At 51.6% G+C, this 23,910-nt stretch overlaps 1 protein-coding gene across 1 annotated transcript; it reads right to left on the bottom strand.

Annotated features, from left to right (window-relative positions):
* Positions 1-3,209: 3,209 nt before the first annotated feature.
* OPRD1 (opioid receptor delta 1) lies at positions 3,210-12,103 on the bottom strand. Its single transcript, XM_066564914.1, has 3 exons — positions 11,749-12,103; positions 5,794-6,143; positions 3,210-5,069 (listed from the first exon to the last, which is right to left on the bottom strand). The coding sequence occupies exons 1-3, from the start codon at positions 11,988-11,990 to the stop codon at positions 4,537-4,539; spliced, it is 1,125 nt and encodes a 374-aa protein (XP_066421011.1). The 5' UTR covers positions 11,991-12,103; the 3' UTR covers positions 3,210-4,536.
* Between the last annotated feature and the right edge of the window lie 11,807 nt (positions 12,104-23,910).

Below are 23,910 nucleotides of genomic sequence, written 5' to 3'. Positions count from 1 at the left end.
CATGTCCGTGCTGGGTGCTCCCAGCTGGAGCTGAGCCAGATGTGTGTGCAGACTGGAAGCCACAGGGCAAATTCCCACATCCTGGTGTGACTGGAGCCCCAGGTTGCTGTTTACACTGAATTCATTTGGGCAGGAGCCGGTTCCTTAGTGAGCCTGGGCACTGAGAGCAGCTCTGCTGCTCCCATGTGGGATGAACTTGGATTTACAATCAGGGATGGCCTCAGTGGGTCCAGCTCTGGGGGGCTGGGGCCACCCACATCCCATCAGGTGGGTTTGTTCTGGTGGTTGCAGTCCTGAGCTTGCAAAGGACTTTATTTTTACGTTTAAGCAAAAGGTTGGGATGTGGGCCCACAGGGAATGTTGTATTGTGAGGGATCAAGCCCATATTTTGCAATCACTGCAGGCTGAGCCATGGGCAAGTGCTCTCTAATCCTGTGGCTAATTTTGCTCCCTGGGGACCATCACCATTTGATACTGTTCAATGCAATGTGACCTGCCAGATACCTGATGGAGAAACTGCTCTTCACTTAGGCTTGATTCCCAGCAGCAATATTTATCCAAAACCAGCCTCAGCTATTGGGGAGATCCCACATCCCAGTGCTCCCAGTTCCTCCCTGTCCCCTACATTGGCAGGTTTTTGCCTCTATCTCCCACATTTGGGCAGCAGGAACAGTATCAGTGGTGTGGACACAACAGGGTTGGATCCTGCCAGGAGCCAATGCAATTCCCTGCTCCAGCTCCTGCGGGTGCAGAGAAAACCCAGATCATTCCTAAATAAGATGGGATTGTACCCATCCCTGAGGGGCTGTTCCTGTTTCTGGAAAGGGGAAAACATGTCCTTGTGAATGGGAAGCTTGTTGTTATATTTAAGAAACATGGGAAAAGGGCTGGGAGAGAACAATAAGATTTAAAATATTCAGAACTGATGAATAAGCAATTGTCTTGGGAACCAGTGACACTTCAGTGGGAAGCTGCTGGAAACTGGGGGAAGGATGAGCCCCCACACAGAGGGGAGAGGGTGGATGGAGGAAAACAGCTTAATTGAGGGAAGGGAAATGTCTCATTAACAAGGTTTTTTGCTCACAGAGTGAGCGGGGGCATTTTGAGGATTAGGAGGAGGAATTTGGGTCCTGTGGAGTGGACCCCTGGCTGTGTCAGGATCCAGCCATAGTCAATGGGGGAGTTTTTCTAGCACTGACACCTCCAGACTCTCCCTCATCACCAGCTGGCAGCTCCACACTCTGGTCTCCATCTGTTGCTATTGGAAGTGCATAAAAGGCTTTTGCTTCACAAACAAAAGCTGGGAAAGTGGTATTTGAGGGCTTTAGCATCCCTGGAGGATGAGGCCTGGCAGTGTGAAGATCTTTTGGGCCCAGATTAAAAGCACTTTGAGTGTTGTTTGCAAGGTTTGTGAGGGATTTTTTTAATGTTTTTTTAACATGTTGCTGTTTTAGATAGAAAATTTCTGCCTGTGCAGTGGTGCTGCTGGATCTACAGGGAGAGAATTGCATCTTCAGGAGGGTTTGGAGGATATTCAGGCTGTTTTCTTGTTATTCCTTTCCTGCCTGGAAGAGGAAATGAGCTTTAATTATGGCCAAGCTGCCTGTGACAGGGTTTAATGATGGTTTAGTCATTGTACTGGGCTGTCTCTCCAGTCATGGGGGCTGTTGCCTGACCAGTATATCCCAGGATAACTGCCATGCGCAGTGCTCTGGTGTGGCTCCTGGTGGAAGGGTGTCTTGGGTCTCTTCAGGATGAGAATTGGGTTGAAATAGTGATGTGGTGGTGTCTCTGTCCCCTCCCCAAACTGCTGACATCCTGGTTCCTTTCCCATTACAACAGGCCAAAAATAAGGAAAGTCTCATATGGCTCACTCAGCTCTTGGGAGCTGGGGGCGGATCCTGGCTCTTTCCCTGCCTGGAGGAGCTCCAGTGCTTACACAGTGCCTCAGACATCCCCTCCCTGCATGTTCCTCCTGGTCCCATTTGCTCAGGGAATAAACCAGTACGAATTAAGCAGAATTTGTAACTCTGAAAGGAGAAAAAAAATCCTCTAGGAATTAATTATTCATAGTGATTTTCTTTCCCTATTAAATGATGAATTGCAAGACAAGCATCTCTATTGAGCTGAGAGCCTGGGTCCACCCCAGGCTGCTCCAGGGTCAAGAAGGTGAGAGCTCTTGCTCCTGTCCTCCCCAGGAAAGCCAGATCCATTATTTCTATCTGCATATTAATGCAATTCCAAAGTCAGCCTAAACCTGCAGACAAAGAAACTGGCATCATCATAATTAATCACAAGCTCAATACATCAGGGTTCATTATTTGGTGAATTAATTAAAGAAAAAAAATTGGGGAAAGGATGTTTCCTGCAATAGCACATGCTTTTGGCCTGCAAATGTCCCTGGAAATAGCTGGTTGGCATGTGCCAGCACAGGTTGCTGCATAATTAATCTGGGCTGGCTGCTAGTTTAACTGGGCTGTGAAATCTCCAGGATTGGTGCCTGGCTCAGCTTTCCCAGGGTGCTGGGTAATGGACAGGGGTCCTCAAGTGGTTTTCACATCCAGTCTGCACTCTTTATGGTTCTCCTTCTTGGGGAACTAAGAAGCCTACACTGCAGAAGTGATCAGTACCTTAAAGTCCAAAGTCTCGTTAAGCCAGAGCAAAGTTACAGGCTCCAACACCCGTTTCTGTTGCTTTTCCGCTAAATCCTCATTTGTATTTAAATTACAAATGTAATTTGGGCCAGAATTTGGGCTGCTTGTCTTTTAAAATAAAATTATGTCTTGATGACTGTTGGCAGAAGAGGTTTTTGGTGACTAGGGCTTGCAAACAATCTCAGCTCTAAAGGGCTTTGGGTGTTCACAAAGGTGAGTTTTTCCAAGTCCAGGTATGTTTTTAAAACTTGAATTCAGAATCATCAAATGGCCTGAGTTGGAAGAGACCTTAAAGCCCATCCAATTTCATGCCCTGACATGTGCAGGGACACCTTCAACTGTCCCAGGCTGCTCCAAGCCCCATCCAACCTGGCCTTGGGCACTGCCAGGGATCCAGGGCCAGCCACAGCTGCTCTGGGCACCCTGTGCCAGGTTATCCCCACTCTCACAGGAAAGAGTAAATTTAGAGGCACTTTCACACTCCCCAGACCACCCCCTTGAGCCAGACCTTGCTCATTTTTGATGCCTGTGAGTCACAAGAGAGCTGGAAACTGCTTCCTATCTTCGATTTTATTTTGCTTTAACTTTTAGAAAGCAGGGTTCCTGTACAGAAATGCCACAGTAAGGCAAATATCCCAAGGGTTGGAGCTGGAAATAGTGTCTCAAGTACTTTGTGAGATGCTATGGATCCGGCATATTCAGCTCCATCACACATGTAGCAGCTGCTGTAGTGGGAGGTGTTATGGGAGGCCTTGGGGTCACTTTAGTTTCATACAGCTATAGACAGACATACATAGATATTTATAAAACTACACAAAGAGTTCCCTCCGAGCATAGTGGCTAAAGCATGGCCCAGTCAGGGCAGGCTCTCGCAGTGCTGTTTGCTTGCACTAGGATTTCTCCCCAGTTTTTCAGCCCAGCCTCACATCAATGTCCAGGGCAGCCTTAGCTGCAGTCAGAGGTCTCTCAATAACACCAACCTAACAATGACATTAACAGTAGAAAGCTTTCACTGGGAACAATCCCAGTTTGAGGAACTCCAGGAGAGTTTTTACAATGGATCTGGAGCCTTTTGAAAACTGTCTCTGAAGTGGCGTAAGTTTTTCTTCCCATCTCCAGTTGTCCTCCTCAGAGTGGGATGGAATGAGGTCCCATGATGGCAGAGAAAATGGCCTCGAGTCAATCCAGGGGAGGATTAGGCTGGATATTAAGGAATGTTTCTTTCTTGAAAGGGTTGTCCAGCCCTGGCACAGCTGCCCAGGACAGTGGTGGAGTTAATTATCACCAAAGAGATTTAACCATCACTGTGTGGATGTGGCACTTGGGGACATAGGCTAGTGGTGGCCTTTGTAGTGGTAGAAGAACAGTTAAACGTGATGATCTTGGAGGGCTTTTCCAACCTGAATGATTCTGTGATGCTATGATCACATCCTGGCACAGTTCCTTTCTGCCATGTGAGTGTTTCCCCTCTTGCCATGGGCTGTGGTGTCATCCTGGCCTGTGCAGGAGGATAAGCACGTGGCGATTGCAGTTCTGGTGCTCTGGGCTCTGCCAAGAGCCACATGTTGGAGGGTGACAGCCTCTGCTGGGTGGTGTTGTTGGTTGAGGAGATGGCATCAGTGGAGCGTATTTGCCCAACTTGCCTCTTGTTCTCTCTGTAGGAGAGCCCTACATCATTTGGTGAGTCCCAATTCTCCCATTTTTCCTTCTCAGGGTGTAAAAAGTTTTTGCAGTCAGTCTGTACGCAAACCCAGCAGTGTTAGTGAGCAGCGCCCAGCCCACCATTCTGCTACAACTCTGTGGTGGTGACCTGGGTGACTTCTGAGCGCAGCTCATCTCCTCTGTGTCCCTGGCAGCCCTGCTGGGGGCTGCCCACGTCTAGTCATGCCGGCTTGTTGCGGGCTTCAGAAGCGGTGCAGGTGGAGACGTGCTCCCGCGTGGAGTTCCTGGCGCGGGAGAAGCTGTTCTGGTCCACACGAGCTCGGAAAGGCAGGCAGAACTCTCGGAAGCACCTCTTGAAGTTTTCGTCCAGGAAAGCATAAAGGACAGGGTTGAGGCTGCTGTTGGTGTAGCCCAGAGCGATGCAGAAGTGCAGGCTGGCCACCACATAGGGGTTCTTCTTGTCTATGTCCACCAGCGTCCAGACGATGACGAAGATGTGGATGGGTGTCCAGCAGATGATGAAGGCTGCCACCACCACCAGCACCATGCGTGTGATGCGCCGCAGGTTGCGATCCTTCTCCTTGGAGCCTGAGAGGAGCCGGACGCTCTTCAGGCGAAGGATCATCAGCCCGTAGCAGATGGTGATGACCAAAATGGGGACCAAGAAGGCAAAGATGAAGACACATATCTTGGTCACAGTGTCCCAGTAGATGGGAGGGTCAGGAAACTGGAGAGTGCACAGGACCATACCATCTGTAGAAGAGAGGAAGGTCAAAGAGGAAGCTCAGTGTCTGCTGAGAATATTCTGTCTTCTGCTCAGTAATGGCTTGTTAAAACCCCAGGGAGATGCATTCCTACCTGCCTGCTCCTGGCAGAGGTTCCGCAAGAGCTCTGTGCCATCAGACCCCTGTCCAGAAGACACTGAGAAGAGGCAGTGCATGCAGTGACTCTGGAACCTTTTCCCTGCAGGGCCTCCTGGGCCACTCAAGACCAATCCTGCCTTCTCTCAATCCCCATGATGGACATCCCCATGTCACACCCACATATCACCCTTCACTGAAATCTGTCCACTTCCTCAAGATGCCCAGAGCTTTCCTAGCAGCTAAGGACCAGTGACCCCACACAGGAGCTGCAGATCTTAGTGTGAGCCACTTAGAGACTTTGCAGCACCACTGGGGTTTTTTTAGGCCTCCTGCTTTCCATACCAGGAGGTGGGGAGAGACACTAGTTGGACTGGAGATGGGAAAAGGTGTGGGATCCCTACCCTTAAGGGGAAGGGAGGACAATTTCTGGGACAGTTTCAAAGATGGGAAATAACACTGTGATGCTTTTTCCAAGACAGGGCACATTTATGGTGTCACAGACAGGTGCCCACTACTGACCACAAATCTGCTACAGGACCAGAGCTCAAGTTTGCCAGATCACCCCTGGGATGAACTGATGGGACAGGAGGGGACATGTACCCCAAGACACTTGCCTTTTGACTTGGTGACTGCCATGACCATGATGGGCACTCCGATGAGGGAGGAGAGCACCCAGATGCAGACATTGATGATCTTGGCTTTGGCCGGCGTGCGGAAGTCCAAGGCCTTGACCGGGTGGCACACGGCGATGTAGCGGTCCACACTCATCATGGTGAGGGTGAAGATGCTGGTGAACATGTTGTAGTAGTCAATAGAGAGCACGACCTTGCAGAGCAGCTCCCCAAAGGGCCAGGTCTCCATGAGGTACTTGGCACTCTGGAAGGGCAGTGTGCTGGTGGCCAGTGCATCAGCCAGTGCCAGGTTGAAGATGTAGATATTGGTGGCTGTCTTCATCTTGGTGTACCTGGGGGTGGCAGAGAAAGGGCATGTTACAGGTTGTCAGGGCACTTGATGTGATGAGGAGGGGGCACAGCCTGTCTGCTCACAAGGTGACACCAGCCTTGGTGGGCAAAAGTGTTGTGATGTGCCTTTCTGCAGCACCAATGTGCTCAGCATTTCCCTGAACCAGTTGCACAATGTCCTTTATCCCCTCAACCCTCCTTCATCTGATTTTCCACCTAGTAAATTGTGATTATCCAGCCTGCTTCCCTGTCAAGGTTGCTTGCAGAAATTGGATCGATTACCCCCGGAAACAGGCCATCTGGAAGCAGCCCAATTAGCCAGCCTGGAGCTCCAGAGCCTTTGGGGAAGCCTGGCTGTATCCCCCAGGGCATTTGGGAAGGGCTGGCTCTGCTTCTGGTTCTTGTCACACCATGGCAAGAGAAATGTGTGGTCCCTCATGTCCAAACCTTTCCTGAAGGGATGAGGCAAAGTTATGGCAGATGCCAGAGAAGCAGGGATGTGTGTGTGTGTGTGTGCCAGGAGCATCCAATCCTGCAAGTGTTGGTCAAAAGGATGCTTTGAATGGTGTGGTGGCTTGGAAATAGATACTGAGTGATCTGCTGGGCACCCCCAAAGGGCAACACATGTGGGGCAGGAGTGGCTCTATGAAGACCCTGCTCTTTGCATGGCCGCACCAGCAGCTCCAGCTCTTCCTGTGCTCCCTTCCAGCAAATCCCCATTGCTCAGAGAGCATCCTCCCCAGCCTCAAGCTTTTTTAGATGTACCCTCATTAATTAGCATCAGGATCAGTTTGCCCAAAACCATCTCTGCATGCCTAAGCCTGCCTGTAGCAGCACTAGGGTAAGGCATAGAGGGGGGAAATGACCCCTTTGTTGCTGAGATGAAGAGGTTGTTTTCCTTGGTGTACTTATAAAATAGACAGAAAGTGACTTTTCACGTGTGTGATAGGGGTAAGACAGTTTTAAACTGACAGAGGGCAGGTTTGAAGCAGATATGAGGGTGGTAATAACCTGGCACAGGGTACCCAGAGAATCTGTGGCTGCCCCATCCCTGGAAGTGTTCCAGGCCACGTTGGACAGGGCTTGGAGCAGCCTGGGATAGTGGAAGGGGTCCCTGCCCATGGCAGGGAGTGGAATGAGATGGGCTTAAAGGTCACTTCCAATCTAAAGCATTCTAGGATTCTGTGATAATTAGTACAGCTCATTGCATGTTGGGGGTACATGAAATAAGTTAAGGTGGGGGGATTGAGTGGCTCCCATCTCAAGTGGTCCTGCCATGGCTGGAGCCCAGGACAGCAGGCTGATGTGGGAAAGAGGCTCTTGGGATTGATGGTGGTATCCAATCCCTTCCCCTTATCCTTTCCCCATCTCAGCAGGGTCAGGAGAGTGTATTCGTGGGGACAGAGACCCACCAGGTTGCATTGTCAATTGAACTGGGAACTGGAGCTGAAAAACTAATTTCTCTCTGGGAGAAAAGAGAAAACAGCAGCTTAACCCAGCTCCTAGCTCCAAGAGCATTCCCGTCTCCTTCACCATGGCTGCAAATGGCAGCCCATTGCCCAAGGGCGGAAATATTCAAGCTGAGCTTTTTTTTAAAATTTAAATATGGCATTAAAAATGTCTTGTCCTTGAAAAGTCCTTTTCTGTTCTCTTTAGTGTTATTTTCCAAGCGCTTTTGCAGAAAAGTTTCCTCCCAGGTTAAACAAAAAGCTGAGAATTTGTGGTATTGTCAGATTTTGCCTCTCCTATGTGAACAGTCAGTTCAGGTAGATTCACACATCTTTGGTCTCTGTTTTTTTGAGTAAAATGGTAAAAAAAATCTGTTATTCATTCCATGATCTGCAAGATGTGCTTAGCTGTGCTGGGTAAGCACTTCCCAACCCCCTGCCAGATGTGCCAGGGGTGGGGGACTGGAGGGCCAGAGCTGTCACCCATCCCCAGGCAGGATGGGGCTGGTGAGGGCAAAGCAGTGACAGGGATGACCGGGATGATAATGGGAATGTCTAGGATGATGGATTGACTCTGCCAATGCATTTGACTGGAATAACAGGGATAACTGGGATGAGGCTGGGGATAACTGGGATGATGAAGGACATAACTGGGATGATGGGGTTGATGGGAATAACTTGGGATGATGATAGGGATGACTGGGATAATAAGGATGGCAATTTAGCTTCCAGTACGGGGGTTTTGAGGGAAGATTCAGCTCCCTCCAGGTTTGGGCTGAAGTTTCAACCTCCTGCACAGGCTGAGGCGTCCATCCTGGTGACCCTCCTGAGCTGCAAATGAAACTGCTGCTCCAGGAAAGAGGTTTATTGCCCACATTAGAGCAAATCATCCACTGCTGCTGATGGACCTCCCCAGGCTTCAAAACCCATTGCAATTAAGTGAGTGCCTTGATTGGGAAGTTATGCACTTGAATGGAACAATCTGGGTAGCGTTGATGGAGAGAAGAGATGGGAGGGGATGGGGCAAGCACAGGGCAGCTCCGCATTTGAGTCTCGACTCCCAAGTGGGGACGCCCTCTCCAAACCTCTTGGAAATTAAATAAGTGAAAGAAAAGTGAATATTAAGTGAAAGAAAAACTCCTGGAGCTGCTAAAAGCCGCTGCCTGAAAGAGCCTGACTTGACAAAGCCTGCACCCAGCTGTCCCTGCAGCCTGTGTGGGAGCTGGTGGGGGGCTGATGGGCTTAGTGGGGATGAGGGCACTTGCAGCCCTGAGCTCACAGCTGCAAATGGCTTCCAGGAGTATTTTTAAAAGCATCTGACAATACAGTGGGCATGGCAGTGCTGGTCAGAGCTGTGGTGCGGAGGGTGCTGGGTGTGCTGGGCTCCCTCCAGGTGTGTGATGGGCTTGGCTGCTCTGGAGAGGGATTTATTTGGAATTTGGCTGTGCTTGGCTCGCAGTGTGTCCATTCACAGAGCTATATACCAGGGTCCTGTGTCTGCATCTGCCAGCTCCTAGCACTCATGGACTTTGTGGCAAACTCAGTGTGGTCCCAGAGGTCCCTGACCCCCAGGATGTGCTCCAGCTGTGCTTCCAGACTACCTGGACACCCTGCCTGGACCCCCAAGGGCACTTAGAGGTGGCATTAGGAGAAGAGCACAAGGCAAACACCCAAAATCTCCCTGGCAGTGAGGTCCAAATCCAAGCTGATCTTACCTCATAGCCCTTTCTTCCACGGACACAGGTCTCCCCTAGTCCTGGCCTAAACCCTGTCAACATGGAGCAACTCTGACAAGGACCCTGGGAAACTCCAGATGGCTTTGGCCATGGAAGGGGCGAAGGCACATGTCCCTGCAGCCCCTCCTGTCCCAGGGGCTTGGAGGATGATACTTGCTCATTTCATGGGAGATACTCTCCATCCCCGGAAGTGTTCAAGGCCAGCTTGGACAGGGCTTGGAGCCACCTGGTCTAGTGGAAGGCAATCCTGCCTATGGCAGGGTAGCGAAACAAGGTGGTCTATAAGGTCATTTCCAACCCAAGCCACTCTGTGATTCTGTGTTTAATTCCAGCATCAGTTGGAAAATGTGGGGCTAGAAGGTGTGGTGAAGGGATCTGTGGCTGTCAGGCTTGCTAAAGCCTGGGTTACATGGAGTTACTCAGTAAAACAGGGAGGATGTTTGCACATGAAATCACTCTTTTTAAAATGCTTTCCCTCTCCTCTCTGAGCAGAACCAGCTGGAAGGGGTCTAATAACACTCATCCCTCACCCTGACATTATTCATGGCATCTGTCTCTGCTGCAATTACCTCAATTTGCTTTTTCAGACCAGGGCTCATTTTTGATGCCCCTTTTGAGTGGATGAAAAATCCCATTAGGGGTCAGGTCGGGTCAGCGAGTTACTCCCCCATGCCACTCCTCATTGCCTGCCCTCTTGGATGGTTAAAAACACGCAGCAGAGCCCCACAAAGAGTGGGGAGCAGGGGCAGCAGAGCCTGATACCAGGGCAATGGGCACTCCAGGGTGGCTCACAGACACATTTCAGGATGGTTTCCTTCCCTCCGGTGAGTCACCACATTTATTTGTGCGCATGCAGTGCCAGGCTGTGCTGACCTCTGGTAACAATAGCTATGGACTGAAAGGGATGGGGAAATGAGGGTGGAAATGGTAAAAAAATGTGAATTTGGAGGGTTTGTTTAAATCCAGCCACCAGCTCTGGTTTGGCTTTAGTGTTTTGGCCAAGCTGGGGTTACAGCATCACCTGAGGCAGAGGAAATTGGAATCACCCCACAGATTCTGGACCTACAGGACCAAGCCCCCTCCAGTGCGAAGGGGGTGGCTGTGCAGCCCAGGCACCTAGTGAGACTCTTCTGCTCCCTCCTGCCAGGCTGGAGGTGTTGGGGTCTGTGCCCTCACAGAGTGTGACTGCGAGCACAGCCCCATCCTTTGCTGCTGGCAGAGCTGTGGAGGAGCTCTGTCAGCCCTCGCTGCTGGCACTGGTCCTGTGGTCTGGTAAGACTTGGCTTTATGGTCCCACTTTCTATGTCAACCTATCTTAACCAGGCAGGATCACCCAGTGTCTCGGACAAAGGGACAGATGAGGTTTTGTACCTTAGCACAAGTGTCTGCGGGACACAGCAGTATCTTGCTATGCCCCATCTTTAAAGTGGGGGGCATTTGGGTCATGTTGCTTGTTCTGGGGTGCAGAGAACCTGCAGACCCTGCCTCTGCCTAGGGAAAGCCTCACCACAGGTGCCAAGGTCTTGGATGCAGCTGAAGTAGGTCTCTTGGCTACTGGAGCTGATATCTCACATTGAGGGGACCAGAGGACAGCTCAGCCGTTGTGGGAGATGGGGCTGGGCCGTGCAGTTTGTGCTCTTTGTTAGAGAAAAACAGAAGTCAGGCAGCTGCAGGAGGTGCTGGCACAAGAAGGAGCTGGGGATGGGTTGGGTGGGTAATTCCCACTGATGGAGTGAGGTGGCAGCAGCGGGAACCCGCCAGGGCGGGGGGGGCAGGGTCTGGACCCACCCTGCAAACAGGGCAGCTCCCAGCCCGCAGCGGCACCAGCCCTGCGGCTTCTCTTCCTCACAAAGGACAAGAGGCACCCACTTGGGGTCGGGCTGCGTCGCCCATGCCCAAACATCTCCCTCGCACTCCCCGAGCTGCTCCAGGCACACATAGCCTCTGCTTTCACCCTTTGCACAGCACTGCACCCCCCACACTTGTACAGCTTGCACACGTACTGCTCACACGCACATCGCAGCCGTCTCGATGCGCACAAGCAGCCGGTTCATACCCAACCCTCCTCCTGCTGCTGGCAAACTCACACCCAGTGCAGACACACCTGGTGCACACTCACAACCGTTGCACACTCGCTCCTGGTTCACACTTACTTCTGCTGCTGTTTGACACGCAGCACACACTCACCCCTGTGCACACTTTCTCTTAGTGCAAACTCCCTCCTGGTCCTGTCTCAACCCTGGTGCGCACTCACCCCTAGTGCACACCCACTCCTGGTGCACACTCAGTGTCACCAGCTCACACCTCCCATGTGCTGCACACTGATCCCTGGCACCGCCTGGCCCCATCGGTGCTTTCGCACTCGGTGTGCCCAAAATGCCCCCTTGTTCCCGGCGCATACCCCACCCCTGCCCAGCTCTCACCTGACGATGCCGTACATGACCAGCACGTTGCCCAGTAGCCCCACCACGCACACCACAGAGTAGAGCGCAGTGATGACGATGGCGATGAGGATGGATGTAGCATTCTTGGCCCGCTGCAGGCCCGTGTCGTTGACCCCGTGTCCGGGCAGGGGGGCCCAGGCGGTGCCGTTGCCCCAGGGGGTGGCAGTGGCCGTGGGCAGCCCCGAGGGCAGTTCCACGGGCACATCCATGGTCACATCCATGGGCAACTCCGTGGCCCGCGGGCGGCCGTGGCCCCGCTGGAGCCGCCGCGCGCATCCGAAACCCGCGGGTTCGAGCCCCGCTCCCGGCCGGTGCCGCCGCCTCCTCCCGCACTCGCGCGGGCCCGGAATGCTTTATAAACCCGCGTGTCCCCAAAGCCACGTGGGGCCGGGGGCGGCCCTGCTCGCCCGCCCGCCCCCTCGCCTGTCTGTACTTCTCCCGCTCCCTGCCCGCTATTCTCCCCCTTGCTCCCTACCTGTCCCCCCCGTCGCCGCCTTCCTCCACCTCGGTCGATGGCTGCCTTTCTTCACTCGGCAGGTCCTTGTCTTCCCTCCACGGCCCCGTTTTCCCCGCATCCCTGCCTGCCTCGCCCCATGCCTCCATTCCTGCCTGCCTTTCTCCCCCACGGTTCCCTCCTTGCGTCCCCCCTCTATGCCCCCCCAGCCCCCCGCCCAAAGCCTGTCGCTTTCTCTCCCCATCTCTGCCAGCTCCCCTCCCAGTTCTTGTCTCCTCAGTCCCTGCCTGAGCCCCGCTCTCCCCAGTCCCGTGCCTCTTTTCCCACCACCCAGTTCCTTACCTGCACCCCCCTCCCTCATTCCTGCCTCTGCCTCCCCTCCCTGCTTGCCTTCCTAATCCCTGTCTCTCCTCCGGTCCCTGCCTGTCACCCATCCCCGGAGCCCGCATGGGTCCCCAGCTGGAGGGGGAGCACGATGGATCCAGACGCTCTGATTGTTCTGGGTTTTCTTTGTCTGTAAGAAAGCAGGGGGACAAGCCGTCCTCTTGTCCACAAAGCAAAGACGGGTGGTCTCCAGTTCCCCCTTGGCTTTGCTTTTTCTTCCTCTCCTTCACTCTCCCCATCATGTGTTGTGGGGTTAGGGGGTGCTGGATGAGTTTAGGGGTGCTGAGGAGGTCTGGGAGGATGTTGCAGGGGGATTAAGAAGGATATTGTGGGGTGGAGGAAGGAACTGGAGGGATGCTGGGGGGAGAATGATGCTGGAATGCTGAAGAGGGATTTGTGGAGCAATGTTGGGGGGATTTAGGAGAAATGCTTGGAAGGCAGTAAGGAACGATGAGGGTGCTAAAAAAGGTTTCTGGGGGACTTAGGAGGGATGCTGCTGCAGGATAAGGGATTTAGGGAGATGCTGCAGAGTGAAGGTGCAAATACAGACCCAGCAGCAGCACCTGCTTAGCAGAGCTGGGCTTTGAGGGATGTTGAGGGTCACCCTCCCCTTTCCAAAGATCCTTTCCAGCCTTGGAGCAGGACTGCCTTTCTCTGGCAGGGCTCCCCCCTTTCAGGGTCTGCAAAGCTGAGAGGCAGGAGCCTTATTTTTCCTGGAGCCCAAATGGAGGTGGAGGCTGTGGGTACACACACCTGGGGTGTCCCCATCTCCTATTTGCTTTGGGAATAGATTAATTCATTGCCCTGTGGCCTGGGACAGCGCTGGCACAGAGAGAGAGGATGATTTGCTGCAATTTTGGGTACATTTGGCTCCAGAGAGACCGAGCAGGAGACGCAGGACATGGAGGAGAGGCCAGCAGCTTGTTCAACGCTGGAGATGGGGTTTTCAGTTTGCGCAGAGCTCTGCCAGTATCAAACTCCTGCAGTACTGAAGCATTCAGACATTTCACCAAGAGCCTAATAAAAACACCCAGGAGGGAATTAATGGCTTTTCAATCATCCCATGGTTCAGATGGTAACCATGGGATGAGAACTGCAGGGCCTCTGAGCAGGCAGGCAGGAACAATGTGCTGTGTGTTTCTGTCCTCACGGTGTGAGGTGGCTGTGGTCCTGGCTGTGTCCCACAGGGCTGGTGGGATGGGTAAAGGCAGGAATTGGGAGCACAGGGATGGATTTAACATGTATATCTTGGCCCTGCACTTTGGATGCATCAGCCTCCTTACCTGGAGGGGGTTCCCATTCCTGCAGTGCTTTTACAAGCCCAGGCAGGACAGAGGGGGATGTTCTGCACCTGTGTGTGGTCCAGAATACGGGATTTAAACACCTTCCTGGGTGAAAAGAGCCTCCGAGACCCAGAGTGAGGTGTTGAGCATCTGCTGTGCCCAGCTCTGGTGCAGGCTGGTTGCTAATCTCTCCCAGTGGGAAGGAAACATCAGGGTGGGGAGTTTGAAATAGCTTTTAGCGTGGCTGAGGAGCTCTCTGGAAAAGAACTCATCCCTTTGCTTGGCTCCCAGCATGGCCAGAGCCCCCACACTGACCCTTTTCCAATGGGTTATCTGCAAAGGACTAATCATCCTGACAGGTTCTAGCAAACATGTCCTCTTGGCTCAGCTCCAGCATTTCTTTAGAAATTTTTTTCAGCTGGAATGTTAAAAATAAACCCAGTGGACACATAAAACAAATGGAAAATCTTTAAAGGGCTTTGGTGCTCATCTTCCTGCTCTCAGCTGTTGCTGCTCCAGCTGCCAAGCCTGGCTGCCACCATGAATGGAGTTCCAAAATTGGGGAAACTGAGGTATGTTGGAGGGGAGAGCATCACCCTAATGCAGCCTGGTGGGTCTAGCAGGTCCTGACCCCCAACACTGCTCCTGGGACTTCTCTGCATCCCGAGTTTGATCAATGCCACTTTGGCCCCCCGGGAGGGCGGGAAGGCCTTGGCACAGGGTGCCCAGAGAAGCTGTGGCTGCTCCATCCCTAGGAGTGTCCAGGTTGGAAAAGGCTTGGAGCAGCCTGGGATAGTGAAAGGTGTCCCTGCCATGGCAGGGGGTGACAACTGGAGGGGCTTTAAGGTCCCTTCCAGCCTGAACCATTCTGTAATTCTGTGATCTTGGATCAAGTCCTGCTCTCTTGCAGGGATTGCTTCTCTTAGGAAGTTCTGTGTAGCAATGCCTTAGCTCTTATTTTCTCACCCACACCCTGAAAAATAAATAATATATCAAATTGAGATGGTGAGAGCAATGCTGAGGCTGTCGAGGAGCACAATTCATGTCGCTCCTTTGCCTGGTGAGCTAAGGTCCATCCAAGGGGATTTACAGCTGGAGCCACTAATGGCAGTGTTTTGATTTACTCAGAGACTGAGAAATTGACAAAGTGTATTTCATGGTGAGAAGATACTCTCCTCTGGAATTGATTGCTTTTAATCAAAATGGACATAAAAATAACATGCAAGAGCCATTAATCTGCTCTGGCTGGACTCCAGTCAAAATTCATGGGAACCTCTGGAGGTTAATGAAGGAGGAAGCAGGGGAGATGAATTCTTCATGAGGATTTTTAGAACTTCAGAAGGACACTGACACTCCCTAACCGTACCATGGCTCTCACCTTGCCATGATGCTGTTAGGGAGAGCCTTGCACTGGATCTCCGGTGACACTGGGATGGCTGTGTCCTCTGCTGAGGTGGAGGCCAGGGCATTCTGCCCTGGTATAGAACTATGATAGAAATATAAAAATATCTAAAATATAAATATATAAAAATATCTAGATATTTTTATATAATTTCCATTTTGGCAGCCAGCTTGAATCCTGTCTGTACATTTCAGAGCTGTGATGCAGAGAGAGGAAACTCCATTTTTTATTCCCCCTTCATAGTGCCTATCTTCATGGAATCAGGGTAGGAAGGGACCTTAAAGCCCATCTAATTTCATACGCTGCCACTGGCAGGGACACCTTCCACTAGACCAGGTTCCTTCCTTCCTTCCTTCCTTCCTTCCTTCCTTCCTTCCTAGCCTCCTCTCCTCCCTCTGTGCTCCTCTCACCATTCTCCAGTATCTGATCCCACCCATCCCAACTCAGAAAACCAAGTAGTCAGCACAACGGGGGCACCAGGAAGGAGCTCAGCTTGTGGTGAACGACATTGCAGGGGCTTCATTGGCATCTAGCTTCCTTCATTTATAAGGATGACCCAGGACATGCACAGAATCACACCTTGGGGAATTGCAGCAGAAAATGTCACTTTGTTTTCTGTAGCTCTGAGGTGTTTTGGGGTTTGGGAGAGAATGGACCAGATGCTTAATGAGCATCAGCCCAACTGCACTGGCAACCACTGAGTTGCGAGTCCAGGCTGCTCCTCCATCTCCCCAGGGCTCATCACTTCCTCTCCCTCCACTGACAGCTCCAGATAAATCAGCCTTGAAGAGGAAAATGGGCTGATTTGTGTGTTTTGTTTTCCCATGTCAACATATCTGAGTGTTTTCATACCTTGCGGGGCAGCTGCTGCAAAGAACAAAGCCCATCCGTCAGGGGAGTTAAAATTAGATGAGATTCTTCTCTGCCTCACCATTCTGCGTGGCTGCATGTGAGCTGGGGGGTTTGCAGCATTGTTTCCTCGGCATTGTGTGTGGAGGGGCTGTCCCTCGGGTCCAAGTGTCTGCACCCTGAGATGGCCAGAGTCAGAGCTGAGTCCAGAGGCTGGATGGAAAATCTCTGCTCACCACCTTGCAGGCAACAATCCCTCTCCCATAGGTTGGTGATATCTTGAGGGTGATGGCACCAGAATCCCTGAGATGTCCTTGAATGTGAGAGGGGCTGTCCTCCTGCTGGGCTCAAGCTGGTGACAGGGCCAGCCTTCCCCAAGCCCACTGTTCCCACCAGGGCTGGGGGTAGCAGGGCTCCTTACTAACACAGGGCGAGTGCATCTGCTAGTTCATCCCCTTCCGTGAAAAATGCCTCCAAAGTGATGATTATTTCATCGGAGGGGTTAATGAGCCCTTTTCCTTCACCCAGGCTCATACCCGGCCTTGTGGCAGGGACAGCAATAGCGAATGGCTTGTGGGCACCAAGCTGTGCTGGCAGTGAAGGAAGGACGGCCATTGCATCCCATCCCTGGGGAACTCAGTCCCCACAGGAGCCTTTTTCCCTGATTGTTGCTTATTTAGGTATTTTCACCACCCCACTGCCCCCTCTGTGCTGCCTTTGTCTGACAATGGAGCATTGACTGGGAACTGGCGGCATCTCCCTGGATTTTGGGGGGCGGGGAGCCTGAGCTGTGCCCCCCTCAGCTTGGTGCTCAGAGGTGGCAGAGCTGCTTCCATTCAATGCATTAACAACCTGTGAGTCATCTCAGAAATGAACCATCACAGGGAGCAGGGAAACACAGCAGCATGGAAAAATAAAGCTTTTTGCTGCTGGTGGAAGGAATTGGTGTCAATGTGACCCCTGGGCTCCCTGAGGGGCTTTCAGGGTTTTTCTGGACAGGGAGCAGGTCCTTTGAGACTGAGACATGGGGACTCAGTGTCCTATTGCTTGGGGCTGGTTGTAACATTGGAACCAGGTGTCCTGGTGCCTCGGGCTGGTCGTGACATGATGGAGAGCCAAGGACCCTGTGCACATGGGCAGACACACATGCAGTGCTGCCAAGGGACAGGTAGGACTGTTAGGTCTGGGTTTCCCAAGGGATAAGGTCTGTTTGTCTGTCTCCTGTGAGTCTGACAGGAGATTTGCCAATGTCTGTTACTGTACCAAGAGGATGGGGGTTAGACCCACGCCAAATGTGGCTTAAACCGCCAGGGCCACCTTTGACCACCCTGATCATGGAGGAGGCAGGCTTCTTTCTCAGCATATAAATGTCACATTTTGTGCAGCTTTTTAGCTCCGAGCCACAGTGCAGGGGAGATGGTGCTGCCATCACCCACAGCCCTGGATGCCAGTACCAGATGAGATGGATACGTGGCCGCTCAGCTCATTGATTCACCTCCTTGAAGGGCTCTGGAGATGCTGGGGAAGAAGTGGGAGTTATCTTTGATGTTGGGAATCCAGGTCAGCTGCAATCCTGCTGCTCTCTAACCGTGCCAATCACAGAGCGCAGCTTCAGAGCCTCTTGCCCTGGACTCAGACCCTGGGTCTTCCCTCCCCTTTTTCATGCTCCTGCAGAAGTCCATGGGATGATTAGGTTTGGGGCTGGGAGAGGACAGGAAACCTCCTTCCAGTGTAAACCTGGTGGAAAAGCATAGGAAGGTTTGGATCCGGTTTAGTTTGGGGCTAAAGGATTGAGATTTAGGTGATTTGTACCTGGAGGCATCAGGAGCTGCATCAACTCCCACCAGCTCTTAGTTTTTGTGCCAGTCATTCCCTGCCAGGAGCCAAGACGTAGAGGTCAGGGAAGCAATGGCACGGGAGCAGTTGTGGTTACAGGTGTTTTAAATATGTGATTAAGGCTCTTTCCTGGTTATCTCTGAACTCTTGGTCAGCAGCTGCCAGCTTTTCACCTGGCTCATCCCTGACTTGTCTGAGCTGGATCTCCAGCAGAAAAGCCAACTGCATCACTTGTTGGTGATGGACATTCGTGGTGATGCCAACCTTGATGCAGCTGCCTCTAGGGATTCCCCCTCCAGCCCTTTGTCAGAGCTGGGGATCTTGCTTTGCTTCAGTTCCCAGCCTGATTCCACCAGGTGCCTGCTCCCATCTGTCCTGGCTGGTCCTGGTGGCCTTGGGAGAGCACCCAGGGAGGGCAGCACAGGGTGCATGCCCTGTGCTGTATTTTTCCAGGACAACCACCTGTTTCCCTCCCTGCTGCCAGGGGCAAAGCCAAGCCATGGGGCAGAGCCTCTGCCAACATTGCCAGTCCATCAGCCAGCACTGGGAGCCTCTGGAGAGCACGTGGGATGGCACAGCTCTTCCATGGCCATGGTGATACCCAGGGAAAAGCAAGAGACACCAGAAAAGGAGTTGAAACCCATCAGTGCTGGGTCTCAGAGGAAATCTCTGGCTCTGTTTGTATCCTGTCATGAGAGCACCACTGACATGCCAATGTTGGGTGTTTTGGCCATCCTGAGGGTGGGCTCCCAATCCAGGATGAAGACAGAAATAGGAAAGAGCCGGCGGAAGAGGAGCAGTGACAGCAAAGGCTGCTGTGCTCAGCCTCTCCCAGCTTCAAAGGCAGCTCCCCCTCCTACAGCCTCTCTAGCCTGCAGAACCTCAGACAGCTGATCAGAGAAGGTGATTTCTCTCCCTCTTTTCTTTCTTCTACACAAAACCCACCCTTTCACTGCCTGCATTTTGCAGATGTGCTGGGATCTTCCTCCCACCCCCTCTCCCGCTCTTCCTCTCTGAAAATATCCCAGCCTAGCAGGAAGCCAGTATCACACTCCAGCCACATCATTGTCCCCTTCCTGAATGCCTCCACATTGGGAAGACATTTTCAGGGAAGATATCCCCTCTAATTATCAGATTGTGGTATTTTTTTTTCTTAAGACCCCTTTTAGAGCTGCAACCTGCTAGGCTCAGCTGGGCTGTCTCCAGAGAGCACTTGGCCAGCCTGGCCTGTGGTTAAATGAAGACTAGTAATAAGGAAAAATTGAAAGTGGTGATTTAATGATTGGAACAGCTCTTCTTCCACAGCTATCTGTCTGCCTATCTAAATACAGATATATGTTTTCTAAACACAAAGTGCCAACATCCCTGCTCTGAGATGGGTGAAGCAGCTGAGGGCCAAACACAAGGATTTAAAAAAGCAATATTAAATAACTGATGTCCAATGAAAGCCTTAGGTGGAAGGAAATACTCTGCAAATAGATACTTATTTACATGGAGAAGAAAACAGCTGGAAACAGGTTTTTCCTCTCCCAAGGTTTTGGCTTCAGCAGGTTGAGGGAGAGGATATTTGATGTGTAAATCCCTTCCCACTGCTAGGTTTGGTGGAGGCAGAGCCACGTCAAGAGCAGCCCTGTCTCAGGATGGTGTTGGCTTAGAGAAAATGTTGTTGATTTAAAGGATTTTTTAAATTTGGGTTTTTAACTTGCCCTTCTTGACTTGCCCTCCCATGGCACAGTAGGCAGCAAGACTTGGTCAGGGATGGCCACAGCTCTCAGGAGCTGTCCCCCTGTCCTCATCAAGGAGCAGCACACACACATCCATATGGATGTGGCAGAGAGACTGGGAGCATCAGAGCAGCAATGTTGCCAGGGATGAAGGGAGGCAGTGTTTGCCCATAACCATCTTCAAGGTGATGTTCCAACCTAATTCCCAATCCACGAATGGATTTTTCCCATCAACCTGATGGAAAGACCCATCCTCCTCCCTTCCACTAATAACTGCATTCCATTAACAACTTGAATGTTCTAGGCTAAGTGTTCCCATTTCTCCCACAAATGGGGCCCTTCTTACCCACACAACAGCACAACACCCCCTCTTCCCCATGGCTGTGGGACCAGAGCTGAGGGTGGGTGCCAAGGGGACAGTTTTTAGTCCTTACTGTAACCGAGATATCTTCTGAGCAAAGCAATTTTTCATTTTGCCTTGTGCTTCTACCTTCCCCGTATCCAAGCACAGCCAGGATCCTCTGAGGGCCTGGATGACTCACCACAGCAGAGATGTAAGGGCATTAGTACGATTCCTCCCTGGGCTCTGCATCTCCCACCATCAGGAGTTTTTATATTCCAAGCATCTTTCCTGCCCCGAGGAATTGTCACGTTTACCTGCAAAACGTCTGGGCAGAGGGAGCACATCGAGGAGACAGCAGGGATGGGGGCTGGACCAGGGAGGGTGGTGTAGGGATCAGAGGGATGGGAGCACACACACGGAGTGTCACAGCCACACTGATGGCAGTGTGACACACGTGTTCCAGCACAATTAGTGCCCTCATCCTGAGTTATAGCTGGAAGCTGCAGCGGGTCCCTCCTCCGTGGCTGCTCTTTCCCTACAGCCCCAGCACTGTGGCGAGTGCAGTTGGCTCACTAATTACATGCCATGCCTAGACTGGCTGCTTTGCACAGTTCTATTAATTAGCATTTGTTTCCCTGATGGCTGCTGACCCTGCCAGAGTTGGGAATAAATTGGCTGCTGTGGGTGATGGGTTTGCTGCGCGTGGCTGGTGCTGGTGGCAGAGCTCCTGGGTAATGACGTTGTTACAGGACACAGAATCACAGAATCACAGAATTTCTAGGTTGGAAGAGACCTTCAAGATCTATTATATACACTATTTATATTCTCATTTTGGAAAGACAAGGCATTTTGTTGGAAGAGTGTGGCCCTCAGTGCCAGCTGCTCTCAACTTTCAGGCTTCCAGAGACCTTGGAGAAAAGGCAAAGAGCTGAGACAGGTAGGATTGTTCAGCCTGGAAAAGAGTTTTTGAGGTCACCTAATTGTGGCCTTCCAGCACCCGAAGGAGCTGTCAAGAAAGACAGACAGAGACTATTTACAAGGGTCAGGAGTGCCAGGACAAGGGTTATGGCTTCCCACTGCCAGAGGGCAGGGTTAGATGGGGTATTGGGAAGGAATTCTTCCCTGTCAGGATGGAGAGGCCCTGGCACAGGGTGCACAGAGCCCCTGTGGGTGCCCTATCCCTGGAAGTGTCCAAGGCCAGGCTGGACAAGGCTTGGAGTTACCTGCTTTAGTGGCAGGGGGCTAGATGGGCTTTAAGGTCCCCTCACACTCCAAGAACTCCATGGTTCTATGACTATGAAAGGGGGCACAGATATGGCTGGGGGAAGAGCTGCCAACCTGCCCTCCTGGGGCATTTTTCCTCAATAAATAATTGATGTGGGGCTGGCTGGTGTAAAGCAGGTGGAAAGATACTTTGGGGCCATTACAAGCAAATGAGGGTTAGAAAATGTGCAAAGATGATTTTTCCTCTGCAACACAAGCCCTGCCTGGTCCATGCATTTTGATGCAGAGGATCACAGAGTAGAGATGAGCCTGAATATCCCATTGAGCCCCCCAGGCTCCTCCTCCTCTTTCCTATCACTTTGGGTGCTCTGCCTGCACTAAACCTGTCCTAAACCATGTTAATCTGTAGAGCAACTGTCCCTCCCTTCCCCTCACCCCTTGTTCACCAGCTCTGTCCTCCAGCCACCTGGCACTTCATTATTTCACTCAAGATTAATCCACAGCTCCTAATTGCCGAGCGCCCAAGAGCTCCTGGCAGGGAGGGAAAAAAGTGTCAGGCAAAAAAGCCAATGTCGTTTTTTTTTTCCTCTGCAATATTTAGGTCGATGTGGGAAGCACAGAGATGGGAATTTGTGCAGTTTGGGGGAATTGGGGGGGGGGGGTTTATAGCATTTATTGGGGGTTTTTTGCTGTCATCTTCTCCATCCTGGCTATAAGAGGGAAGAGTGTGCATGATTCCAGCTGAAAGTGAGGAAAAAATGTATTTTGTGGAGGGATTTTTGCATTTAATGGGGGATCTTTGCTCAGTTCTCTGAGTATTCAGCTAATGAAGGGGAAAAAAAAAGGTCCATGCCAAGCACTGTGATTTTAGGCAGGCTTAGAATAAAGTGCTCTGCAGACTCAGCAAACCTCTCTGGCCAGGAAAAAGAAAAGGCACAGGGTTTTTCTTTAGGAAAGGTATATTCTGTAATTTTCCATGCAACACATTTCACTTTAGAAATAAAGGTCTGGGTCCAGTTTGGGCTCCTTTGATGCTTTTAATCATCACAAAGCCTGGTGTGCAGAATTGCAGCCATACACCTTGACGAATCATTTCCTTCCAATGGACTGCAAACACTGCAGATGAAAACTGATTTTCCTCTTTTTTTTTTTTTTTTTTTTTTTTTTCTCCCAAGAGAAACATCCCTAAGCAAATACCCAGTCAGCTCAAATCCATGGCTTTGCTCCAAGTGTTTTGGCTTGGCTGAAGATCCAGGCTGGATCATGTGGCTGTCCTGGGCAATCACTAATTTTTTCAGAGCTGCTCCAAAGCAATTGAATCACTCACATCAAGACAAAAACAATGAAAGAGAAAGGAAATTCCATTTCCATCCCAACCTGGGGCTGGAACCAGAAGGAGGCTCAGCAATTTTTTCCTCCTATTTCAGTGCTATTTGTGTCTCATTCAATGCTGGGAGTGTCCTGCCAGTTACCCCTCCCTGGTTCCTGGGGTGTTTGGGGACCACCACACCACTGCATCCTTTGACAAGCACCCCTACGGAATCCAGACCCAAAGCCATGCATTCTCCAGCCCTTCTAGCAGAGGCAGCACCTTGAATTTAGGAAAACCAGTGCTTAGGGGTTTATTAAAACAAAAAGCTTGAGGTCTGGGGAGGCAGTTAGTGCTTGTGCCTCAGGGATCATTACCTATTGATTGGAAGAAAGCATGGGAATGGGCCGGGGAATCTGCTCAGTTTGTTACAGAGACTGCCAGTCATGGAATCATGGAATGGTTTGGGTTGGAAGGGACCTTAAAGCTCTTCTCATTCCACCCCTGCCATGGGCGAGGACACCTTCCACTAGAGTGGGTTGCTCCAAGCCCTATTTAGGCTGGCCTTGGACACTTTCAGGGATAGGGCAGCCACAGCTTCTCTGGGTACCCTGTGCACAGAGGACCCACACAGAGAGATAAAAACTGACTCCAAAACTGCTTTAATTCTGTTCAGTTCAGAGACACGAACCACCGCCAGCTACTCCATTCCTTTCCAATAAGCCCAGGTGCTTGGGAAGCCCTGGCTTAGATGAGACAGAGTGGAAATTTTCCAGAGGGTCCCTCTGGGATCAGCTGTCCTGGAGGTGGACAGGACACATCATCTCCTGCTCCATCCCTGTGCACAGGGACCTGCCACTGTGCTTTGGGGGTAGGTGACCGGGGCCGGGGAGATACAGATGCATAAAGTGAGAGAATGGGGAAATGGGGTTGCCAAGGAAACCAGAGAACAGCAAAGTTCTGATTGTTTTCTCAAGGCTGGAAGAATGCGGGGGAGAAGGGCAGCGGCAAAGCCCCAGCTGGGGGGGCTGGACTATGGGGGCTGGTGACCCCTGGACAAGCCAGGATTGCAAAGTAAAACTGGCCATGTGGCAGATTCTGTGTCCCTGAGGTGGCTGAGGGCTGTCTTTGGGGAAGGGATGTGGTCTGGCAGCACCAGTAGTGGCTGTCCGCTCATGGGGAAGCCTGGCTGGAGTTGGACACTCTGTGGGGTTGTTTAAAGTGTTGCAGGTCGGAGGTTGAATATAAAAATTCCATCAGATAGAAGATTCAGCATCTCCTTGGAGTCGCCTGGAGGGATTTAAAAGATATGTTGATGTGGCACTGGGGACAT

This window comes from Molothrus aeneus, chromosome 23 (assembly GCF_037042795.1).
Source record: "Molothrus aeneus isolate 106 chromosome 23, BPBGC_Maene_1.0, whole genome shotgun sequence".
Taxonomy (NCBI): Eukaryota; Metazoa; Chordata; class Aves; order Passeriformes; family Icteridae; genus Molothrus; species Molothrus aeneus.
This window is presented reverse-complemented; position numbering and strand designations above follow the sequence as displayed.